Raw genomic sequence first — 12,456 nt, 5'->3', positions numbered from 1 at the left:
AGGGGCACGAAACAGAGTATGTCCTTTTCTACGTGCATCTTTACCCCCACTCCTTAAATAAAGGCAAACGCTCGGTCTAGATATACTATGGCTGTGTTCCAATATTCACTGCCAGTACTGAAAATCTATAGTTTATGTCACGTACACTATAAATTTTCAGTACTGGCAGTGAATATCAGTGAATATCGGAACGCAGCCTATGTCTATGGTCTAGATCAGTGCTCGGATTTAGTTGCACATTTCGGCCCGATTCCGTGGCTCATGCCTATTGCCCCCCACTCACCGCTCGTGCGTTAGCGACGAGTCGCCAGATACGCGTAACTAAGGAGCGCGACGTTTTGTCTCAGGAGCGTCCGTATATAAGAATGTCCAAATAGGATAGTAAGACAATACTTTTCTAAATGCACGGCGAAAATTCTCAAAATTAAAAGTTTTTCTTCAATATTTTATATTTTATTGATATAAAATATTGAAGAAAAACTTTTATTTATAGAAAAGTATTGTCTTATTATTATATTTGGGCATTCTTATATACGGACGCTCCTGAGACAAAGCGTCGCGCTCCTTAGTTACGCGTATCTGGCGACTCGTCGCTAACATATGAGCGGTGAGTGGGGGGCAATAGGCGTGAGCCACGGAATCGGGCCGAAATGTGCAACTAAATCCGAGCACTGATCTAGAACAACCATTCACTAGTATTTTTTTAAGAATAATTAACAAAAGAAAAAATGGAAGAAGTTGAACACAGCATAACAATTATGACTAGTTTACTCATAAAAATGCAACGGAAAAATGCAATTATACTTTTCTTTAATGGAATTATTCAGTTAAATTTGCATAAACTGATTTTTCTAAATAATCTGCATATGAAAATAACGTAATAAAATGTTTAAAAATGAAAGTTTTGCAAGATATCTTGCGAGATAAGTTTTTTATATTTTATGTAAGAAGAAGCTCAGATTTCATGATGCAATAAACAATTGTTTATAACAATTTTTTATTAAGATTTTAACATCAAAATGTTATGTGTGCGAAGTTTTCATAAAGAAAATGTATTATATATAAATTAAATTTTTATAACAAAAATCATTAAAAATAATAATTTAAAGTGACAATTCTTTTAAATCCTTCTTTCTTTTAGTTTATATTTTTTTTATAAAACTACTTTTTTTGTAAAACGTTTACAAATTTAAATCGCAACAAATATTTATGAGAGAGAAAATTAATATGTTAATGAATGAACCGACATTTTAAAGTCAGATATATATTAATATCATAAAATCATCTGTATGATATAAATTCTATGTTATTGTAAAAAGTTATTATAAAAAATGTACATAAAAATATTATGAATAAATGTACATAAATATATTATGAATATACGGTACATATATAAGGTTTAACATTCAATATATAAAATATTGAAAACGTATATTTTCTTCCCTTTGTCTTAAAATTTTTCTATATTTAATCTAATTCAATCATCAAAACAAAAAAAAAATGTTATGCATATATATACAGGGTGTCCCAATTCAAATGTCAAAACTTTAGGAGCGTGTAGCGGACCGATAAACTAAGACAAAAAGTCCTTTAGAGATTTGCTCGTTTTTGCTTCGTTTTGAAGAAAATCGCAAAAAATGAAACAAATAATTTTCACCAAAAAACTTAAAACAACACTAAAATTATTAGATTTATCAAAAAGTATTATAAAATAAAAATTGTAGAACATGGAATTAAGAAAAGAGAGTGAGTTAAAATTTTCCTGAGGTAAAATTAGAGGATTGTAGATAAATACGCGATAACGCGAAATTTTGTTTCTAATCTAATTTTACCTCAGGAGGTAAATTTTAACTCACTCTCTTTTCTTAATTCCATGTTCTACAATTTTTATTTTATAATACTTTTTGATAAATCTAATAATTTTAGTGTTGTTTTAAGTTTTTTGGTGAAAATTATTTGTTTCATTTTTTGCGTTTTTCTTCAAAACGAAGCAAAAACGAGCAAATCTCTAAAGGACTTTTTGTCTTATTGTTAGTTTATCGGTCCCCTACACGCTCCTAAAGTTTTGACATTTAAATTGGGGACACCCTGTATATATTTTATTTTGTTTTTAATTAGCTAACTATCGTCGATAAAAAATGATCTATATATGCATAACGACTTTATAAATAATATCTTTTATTAAAGAAATTTTTTACTATTTACCTTGATTTCTTGAACTTTTGGAAGTGGCAAGATACTTGACATATATTCAAAAGCTTTGAACATGGGATACCATACTATGTAATCTTTCTCTTTCATTAGGAATTTTGACAATTGCCAGAATATTACGGAATCGAGTTGGCCCGCTATCATAAGGTGAAACGCATCATCGATTAATTGGGCACGAGTTAAAACAGGCAATTTTTTAATTTTTACGTCTTCAGAATGCATAAAATCGATTATCTTATGCCAAATAGGGACATCATAATTGACACGATAATATCCTGTTGTGTAAGAAAAAATTATAAATTATAATATTATTATTAATTATAATTTTATAAAGTACTTTATATTTTGAGTTTATCAAGAAATTTTGTAAATATTTAAAATTTTATTTTTTTTATATTTAAAGCGTAAAAAATTTATTAATAAATTAACAAATTATATAAAACAAATTAATTGTGAATTATTAATTATAAGTTAATATAAAATATTATTTCACAATAAATTGAGTATTTTTGTAAAGAAATGTTTTGCAAAGAGTTGCCCAAAAAATTTTGTATAAATTTTAAATTGATTCTGGCAATATAAATAATGATCTAATCATATTCAAACCGAAATTTATCTAATGTAATTTTGAATTCACACAATAATGGTAATACAGACTCTAATAACGGTTATATTTTATATATATATATGATGTTTTCTTTTTTAAATATTCTTATATTTATGTAAAGTATGCGGTATATTGTAACCTGAGTTTTTATTAAAAAAACTGCAAATATAATGTAAACTATAATAAATTCTCGATTATATATAAAATAAATATATAAGTATATAATATATTTATCGGTTAATATTTACCAGTTTGTTGTAAGTTGACTAACATCCAGTTAGGTTGACTAGCATCCAGTCCAGTTTTATTGTTCTTTAAAATAATTTCACGATATGGAACCTGCATTGGCGCAGTTTGTAGCCATACATTATCAAAGATCTTACAATTATTATAATTCGATATAAAATCATCAATAGTAATAAAGGTTAAAGGTATCCACCAATCATTCAGATACGATACATGGACATTTTCGAACAATACTATCATGTTACTGGTATTATGATGATATTCTTTTATTTTTAGTATGGGATAATGCGGTTGCGTCGTCCAAGCATTCATCATTCGTGATATATTAAATTTGCTATCTTCTTGGATTGACGATTCATCTTGGGCAGCTTCCATAGCTGTCCAGAAATTGTCGAGACTTGCAGATTTATATTTACTAAATTCAGAAAATTAAATATTATGTGAAAATTAAATATTAATTATATATTATAATATTAATATTATATTACTATAGGTAATAAATATCTCTCGTAATACATTTTTATCAGACAAAATTATTACTTCATTGAAGTATTATACATACACAAAGAATGCATAAAGTTCTAATATCTAACTTATACATATGCTTATGTTTTTTTAAATTTAATATAGTTTCAAATATATTTATATTATAATTTAGTAAAATGTAACGAAATAAAATTAAAATATAACATTGCAATTATTACTTACTAGGTGCTAAAGTATAATGAGATACCCTGTCGAAACACGTCATCGGAAAGTACGTGTTGTAACATGCGCAATTATATATATATATATATATATATATATATATATATATATATGTATAGGAGAAAGTAAGGTAAAACTGGGTAAGCCGGTCAAACCGGGTACTTCTGTTTCTTCGTGATAAGTGCTACTATTTCTGGCTAACTCGTGTTATTAGTTGTACATTGATATCATCATTATTTTGAGATGAACCGTGCTCATGTGCACACGATATTTCTTTTTTGAGAGAAGTTCAAATTTTTCGGGCCAAAAAAGATCGATATCGAGGCAACAATCGAGTCGTTATAGACTTTTTCTACACAGAGCATCTGCTTCGTTAAATGCAGCATTGCGTTCTGTACATATTAGAGAATATATCGCATTAGTTTTGATCGTCACTTTGTACGCCGGAGTATACTGCCGCCGTGTTTGTTATTTTCTTCGTGTTGGGGCAAAACCGAGTACCTACACACCTCATGTAATGAAAAGAGGAGAAACTGTTATCCTTGTTTTGTCTTCCTACAAAAAGCAGTTGGAAACGAAAACTACCACTCACAAGGGACATTCGGCAACGCGAAAATTCAAAGAAATCTGAAACTTTGCATAATTATAGAGTAATAGGTCCTAATAACAAAACTAATTGTTTAAAATTATAATTTATAATATTATTCAAATGTTACAAGACGCTCATCCCGTTTTTTATATTATTATGATATAATGTATGTAGTATAGAAAGATTATTTACATAACTGGACTATAAATATTATTATTAATATTTTCATTGAAGTATTATACATACACAAAGAATGCATAAAGTTCTAATATCTAACTTATACATATGCTTATGTTTTTTTAAATTTAATATAGTTTCAAATATATTTATATTATAATTTAGTAAAATGTAACGAAATAAAATTAAAATATAACATTGCAATTATTACTTACTAGGTGCTAAAGTATAATGAGATACCCTGTCGAAACACGTCATCGGAAAGTACGTGTTGTAACATGCGCAATACTGCAAATGCTACAACAATTCATATCATTTAATGTATATATAATTAAAAACGTTTATAATAAATTTATTTTAGTACTCTTATAAATAAATGGATATAATGATGACGTAAAAAAAATTAACATAAAAAAATTTTAATTATACATATTTCTATCTATTTTAACCGCAAAATTGTATATAAATAAATTGTAAATAAAATTGTTAAACGCTATTTTTTGTGTTCCTTTATAACATTTCCGTTCAGAAATTTATAATAATAATATTATATTTAATTAACTTTACCTTTGATGTAACGGGGATGAGAGAAAAGTGAATTAATTTCAGAGGGGCTATCGACCTTCGATGTGAGAGGCTTCATAAAACCGGAGTCCAAATGAAGAGATTCATATCGATTTTGGACTGCAAACAAATCCATTATCCGGGAATCTGGGAGAATCTAGAAAAAGTTGAAAGTGAATGATTTATTTATGATTTTCCAGTATTATTTATTAGCTTATTAGCATCTCTTTCATTATCGTCGAAAATGTGCTATATTCAAATATTAATAAAAATATAGTAATATTTTTCTAAGTTTATTCCAAATATTAGGAATTATTCTAAATTGAATATATATCCAATTTTTTGACTAATCTAGTAAGATTTTATAGAAATTAAATACAATCAAATAATCTGCACATCTTATTTTTAACAAAAATAAAGAGAATTTATGAAAAGTATGGAAGGATATATAAAAAAACCTCATTGAGAACTTCTATTCCGAACAACATAGCAATACCATCGTTCAACCAAAGATAAGACCACCAGGATGGGCTGACAAGATTACCAAACAACTGTTGCATCATTTCGCATGCTATTAAACGTGCTGCTACTATTTTGCGCATAACAGGATCTTTTCCTTCTTCATAGATAATATCAGCTTCTCTAAAATGTCGAATTTTTACTATAAGCATGCACAGTGTAATTGTGCTATAATTTAATTATATTGCGTCTATACATCATTCTGAAAAAGTTATAAACCCAAAATTATATACGCGCGCCGAAATCTCATTGTTAGATAAACAGGTTCTTGTTTTTAATAAGCATAAAGGCTAAATTTACTATGTTATATTATTATTTTTTTATATTCTAAAATAAAACTGTGTTTTGTTCGATATTTTTACATAATTTAACTTTTATTATTAATTTTATTGATTTCAGTGATTGACATTTAATAACTATATAAGACCATTAAGGAATGAATACAAGTTATTTTTGATCATTTCTTTCTTAGAATGTGAAATATCTTGTAAGATATTTGTATTTCTATTCTATTATTTTCATTTTAGTGGACGTTCCTTGTCTCTTTCTCTTGTGAATGGTTTGGTAGTAATATATATAAAATACAGTTTCATAAAGAATTAAATAATTAAAAAGAATTTAATAAAATTTAGAATGACGTAGAAAAGACTTTGCTTCTATTTTTCTAACAAGTACTTTATTGGAAAATGGAACTATGAATAAATCGGCTCATTCTACTTTATTATAAAGTTATATATATGCAAAGTTTCTCATACTTCACACACTTTTATTAAAAGAAAAAGAAAAAAAAAATAATACATCTTCCTTATTGAGAAATTATTATTACGAGAATTAAAATTTATAGGTGCCGATGAGATCATTTTTTTTTTTTTTTTTAATGTATGGTATAAATATGATACAGATGTTTAATAAATATATGAAAACTAACGTGTTTTCAATACATGTTATCGTCATTTTCTAAAACCGATTAAATCCTGAAAATATATTTACGTATATTTCTCCGAATACTTCAATTTTGAAATTAAAATATAATTTTTTTTCAATAGCTTAACGTTCATTATTTAAAAATATAAACTTACTTCTCACTCCTATTCTTCTAAACCATGTGTAAATTAGCAATCAGTAAAATTCTTAATTTCTTTTTCTAATTATATATATATATAAATTACCTATAAAAATTAAGTCTCCAGTTTGCCATAGCGTTGTTTGGGAAATTTGGAATTGCAATATGATGCACTTGTCCAAGATATTGTTCAACATTTTTCAAGATATTCCAGTTGGGTTGTAAATAATTTGTGGTATAATTCATAAATAATTTATAAAATTGCTGTGCAAATATTAAATGAGATGGCGACAATATGTTGTTTGAAAAAGAGTAAACGGAGATCGGATCGAACACTGTAAATGCCACAAGATGAGTAGGTATTGCAGGAGTAACATCGAACATTCTCCACACTACTGTAGTTGCAATCGGATGCACCTCAGATATCGGGGTATTCGATAAAACCGTATAATTTGAATGATGTTTAACTGCAATGCGAAAAGTAGCCGTAAATTCCGGTTCATCCCAACATGGAAATAACTGTCGAGCACCAATTCCCCGGAAACGTGTTGCAACCATCCACCTATAATCATTTAAAGACATATCTTAATTTTAATGTGAATTTTCTAAACATTATTGACACATAACTATTAGAAGATGTAGAATATACAGTAATCCATTTTGCAAATGATATTTATATTTAGAGAACAATTTTCAATATATTTAATTGGGATGTTATTTTCTCATATTATCTACATTTTTATAAATAAATTTTATATAATTTTTTATAATATTAAAGAGCTATATATTTTTATATTTTATTAAGAGATATTCTTTATAGTATATGTTTAGAAAATTTCCAGCATGGTAGTATAATCGGAAGAATTTTATAAGATCTAGTAATGAATTGTTTTTTCAACATACATTATATAACAATATTTTTAACATATCTTAATATTTACTCACTTTTTCTCTCCTATTTCGTTTAAATAGAACATTTGGAAAAAGTTTTTTGTCTCGTCATCTGCATTATGGTCAAACTCCATTTTCAGTGTGTAATTTCCTCGTGATAGTTCTTCGGCGAAGTAAAGAACGAAAATATGTGACGAAGGATTGTATGACTTTTCCACAAGATCAGTCGTTACATGCTCGCTGATATTAGATCGTCGAAAAAATATGTAATCACGAATTTTTATATAAGGTCTTTGTACATGGAAATCTATAGTTTTTGTTGGATGAACAATCCTGAAATCGATACTGATTTTGCCGGAAAAAAAAATTGTTTCGTAATGTATGATATGACTCATATTTGATAAATCTATCTTGATAAAATAGTGCTCCGGTATTATGTGCTTTGATAAACGGTAATTAGTGTCATTGTTGGAGACAACGCGCTCCGGTATTGTATAATCCGATATACGGTAATTGTTAAAGTTGGAGATCGTTTCCGAAGTCTCAATGTCGTCGATGACAAAAGCTGTTGCGCTGATAAATATTAGCCCCCTGCTTAATAATAGTATTAGGAATGCCATCCCAGTTTTCATTTTAGAGATCTGCAACAATATTTTTTTCTTGTAAAAGAGAAAGATAAATAGAATATAACATACAGTTTCTTAGCACATTTGCGCTGACTATACGACTCATTTTTCAATACACATTCTTCACTAATATACTTGAAACTTCACGAGATATATAATAGTATTGTTATAGATATATAATCAATATAATTTAACATCTTTTTGAAATTATTTTGCATTTAATAATTTATATAGAGTAAAGCACACGAAGAAATATATAACATATGAAAATAATCACACTTTGACCTGATTAATTTTACCATTTTACTGATTATATGTGATTTTATAAATATGATCATAATAGATCGAAGTATGTTTATAAGCATGGAATCTTCGTCTATTTTTTTTTTTTTTTTTTTTTTTTTTTTTTTTTTTTTATTGGAATGTATTAACCGAAGCAACAAAGACCGAACAGCCGCCAACATAAGATTACATTTATTTCAACTTCTTTTGATTGTCGTACATTTTAAAACAAATTGGACCGTAACGAATATTATGTTTATATTTGTTATGATACAGATATATATTTTTTAAAAACTAAAACTCTGAAATTTATTGTTTATATATTGTTTCTCTGCCAAAAATAATCAATTTGACATAATTATTAATCATAAATATGAATCAATTGCTATAGAAAAAGATGATAGATACACTAAATTTACTTACATTTACTAACACACATTATATAAATTACACACATATATGTATAACTTTTCGCAATATCCAACTATGTAAATTAAATTAGATAGTTTTATACCAATATTATTATTATAAAGTCAAGACTTTTTTCCTTTATTTTTCCTTCCTTCTGATAATGGAAAGAAATTGAAATCACGCGAATTATTTTGAAGTCTTTTTTTCAAAGACTCTCTCTCTCTCTCTCTCTCTCTCTCCCTCTCTCTCTTGAAAATACAATTAATTTATATGCATATAATTCGACATTCAATCGTAAGTAAAAATTTTTAGTGTTGTAGTTTGGTATAGAATAATGCATATGATAATGGTATAGAATTGCTAGCGTAAAACTTGTTTTGATATATTAATTCTTTGTCTTAAAATTATATACGTTTTTAAATTGTGTACGTATCTTTTGTTTTTAAAAAAGAGATATTCTGTTTTTAGTGACTTACCTTATATATTGATATTGTATATTGATTAAAATATTTCTTTATAATGATAGCTGTAGTTATTAACTGAAATTATCAAGGATTACTAATGCTAAAAGTTATCTATATAATCGCACGATCTTGTCGTTCGGACAGACCACCGAAAACTGACAACTCTATCGGGTATCTTGACTTGACCTGACGTTACAATAAGTACACAATGTCATGTTAGTAAATTCTAAAGTTGCTAATAATATATTGCTGGTCGATAAACACAGTCGAATATCAATATGTAAGAGACAAATAGACTCTTGCACACATATTTATATATTTAAAACTGTTTCTTGTTATTAATCTCTTGTTATTAGTTTTTCTCAAAAGATGAATACACATACGCAAGTTAAGAAAAAATTTTATTTTATATTTTTATATCAAGAGACGTGATAGCGTCTCGCTAAGTATATCTTTTGTCGTCGTTTCGTTTACTGTATCTCTTTCATAAAAAAGTTAATTCCCCGCGGCTTATTCACAGCAACTCACTGTACATCTTGTATAAAATAACAACATATTTAAAACCAACAAATTTCTTTTTTCATATATATTATTTAATTCTAATAAAACCATTTTATCAATTTGTATTAACTCGCACATGCTCTTATTGAATCATTATAGAATTTAATTTCTATTTTTATTTGCAATTGTTGTGCTATCAATATTATATATAAACTATCATTTATGATTTTAGATATTAGATTTTTGTATATATAAATCCATTCATAATATTATTCTTATTATTCATATATATACAGGGTGTCCGGTAAAGATTGTGCCAACGCTCGTGAGCGGGTAGAGCACAGTAATCTGAACAGAAAAGTCCTGTAACATTTTTTTATATAACGCTTAATAAAGGAGTTATTATTGAGTAAAATCTGGTCAATTAGCGCCGATTTTTAGCCGGACGCACGTCGGTGAGCCGCCCGCCTGATAGTATGCGGCGGCGCACACTTCACAGCGCGGGGCTCACTGACGTGCGCCCGGCTAAAGGTTGGCGCTGATTGGCCAGACTTTACTCAATAATAATTCCTTTATTACGCGTTATATAAAAAAATGTTACAGGACTTTTCTGTTCAGATTACTGTGCTCTACCCGCTCACGAGCGTTGGCACAATCTTTACCGGACACCCTGTATATTTTTTAAAAACTAAAACTCTGAGATTTATTGTTTATATATTGTTTCTCTGCCAAAAATAATCAATTTGACATAATTATTAATCATAAATATGAATCAATTGCTATAGAAAAAGATGATAGATACACTAAATTTACTTACATTTACTAACACACATTATATAAATTACACACATATATGTATAACTTTTCGCAATATCCAACTATGTAAATTAAATTAGATAGTTTTATACCAATATTATTATTATAAAGTCAAGACTTTTTTCCTTTATTTTCCCTTCCTTCTGATAATGAAAAGAAATTGAAATCACGCGAATTATTTTGAAACCTTTTTTACAAAGACTCTCTCTCTCTCTCTCCCCCCTCTCTCTCCCCCCCTCCCTCTCTCTCTTGAAAATACAATTAAATTATATGCATATAATTCAACATTCAATCGTAAGTAAAAATTTTTAGTGTTGTAGTTTGGTATAGAATAATGCATATGATAATGGTATAGAATTGCTAGCGTAAAACTTGTTTTGATATATTAATTCTTTGTCTTAAAATTATATACGTTTTTAAATTGTGTACGTATTTTTTGTTTTTGAAAAAGAGATATTCTATTTTTAGTGACTTACCTTATATATTGATATTGTATATTGATTAAAGTATTCCTTTGTAATGATAGCTGTAGTTATTAACTGAAATTATCAAGGATTACTAATGCTAAAAGTTATCTATATAATCGCACGATCTTGTCGTTCGGACAGACCACCGAAAACTGACAACGCTATCGGGTATCTTGACTTGACCTGACGTTACAATAAGTACACAATGTCATGTTAGTAAATTCTAAAGTTGCTAATAATATATTGCTGGTCGATAAACACAGTCGAATATCAATATGTAAGAGACAAATAGACTCTTGCACACATATTTATATATTTAAAACTGTTTCTTGTTGTTAATCTCTTGTTATTAGTTTTTCTCAAAAGATGAATACACATACGCAAGTTAAGAAAAAATTTTATTTTATAATTTTATATCAAGAGACGTGATAGCGTCTCGCTAAGTATATCTTTTGTCGTCGTTTCGTTTACTGTATCTCTTTCATAAAAAAGTTAATTCCCCGCGGCTTATTCACAGCAACTCACTGTACATCTTGTATAAAATAACAACATATTTAAAACCAACAAATTTCTTTTTTCATATATATTATTTAATTCTAATAAAACCATTTTATCAATTTGTATTAACTCGCACATGCTCTTATTGAATCATTATAGAATTTAATTTCTATTTTTATTTGCAATTGTTGTGCTATCAATATTATATATAAACTATCATTTATGATTTTAGATATTAGATTTTTGTATATATAAATCCATTCATAATATTATTCTTATTATTCATATATTATTAAGCTATACAGATAGAAATCATGAACCTTTATGCTATTGCGAATTTTTCTATAATTTTTTCTTACATGTTTCCTAGATATAAGATACAGACAAAATATGATTTTAAAAAATTACATAAGAAGTTCACTCCACGTTCTGCGATTTTAGCAGTGATGGTGGAAATCAATGTTTCTTCTAAAAGAGATCAACATTGCTTTATTTTTTTTCAAGATTCAGCTATTTACATAACTAATATCTAATCAATTGAATTCTAAGCAATATTTTTGGCCTTATACATGCATACACATACATACTTACGTAAAATAAAAATTCTAAATATTTTTTAGGAGAATTTCTTATATGTTCTGAGATTCTTTTATAGATCCATTTTAAGAATTGTGAGGAATATAAATTTCGTAAAGATTCTAGTTTAGTCCAACTTGTGTGTATCGTGTATATAAATTCATTTATAATATTATTCTTATCTAATGTCTATATACGTGTTAAACAAGCAAAGAAATAGCAATTTAAACGACTATATGT

The 12,456-nt window shown here is 27.3% G+C and overlaps 1 protein-coding gene across 1 annotated transcript in view; it reads right to left on the bottom strand.

Moving 5' to 3' along the window:
- LOC115233266 (aminopeptidase N-like) overlaps window positions 1-11,289 on the bottom strand; it is a gene marked incomplete at its 3' end in the record, with an annotated part of 15,894 nt that extends 4,605 nt beyond the window's left edge. The window contains exons 1-8 of the mRNA XM_029803576.1: window positions 11,152-11,289; window positions 7,630-8,234; window positions 6,791-7,246; window positions 5,561-5,744; window positions 5,106-5,259; window positions 4,754-4,835; window positions 3,067-3,479; window positions 2,206-2,486 (exon numbers count right to left, since the gene is read on the bottom strand). Of these exons, the coding sequence (XP_029659436.1) occupies window positions 2,206-2,486; window positions 3,067-3,479; window positions 4,754-4,835; window positions 5,106-5,259; window positions 5,561-5,744; window positions 6,791-7,246; window positions 7,630-8,207 (2,148 nt within the window). The remainder of the gene's footprint in view (window positions 1-2,205; window positions 2,487-3,066; window positions 3,480-4,753; window positions 4,836-5,105; window positions 5,260-5,560; window positions 5,745-6,790; window positions 7,247-7,629; window positions 8,235-11,151) is intronic.
- Window positions 11,290-12,456: the final 1,167 nt, after the last annotated feature.

Source organism: Formica exsecta, unplaced genomic scaffold (assembly GCF_003651465.1).
Source record: "Formica exsecta isolate Colony F162 unplaced genomic scaffold, ASM365146v1 scaffold169, whole genome shotgun sequence".
Lineage (NCBI taxonomy): Eukaryota > Metazoa > Arthropoda > Insecta > Hymenoptera > Formicidae > Formica > Formica exsecta.
This window is presented reverse-complemented; position numbering and strand designations above follow the sequence as displayed.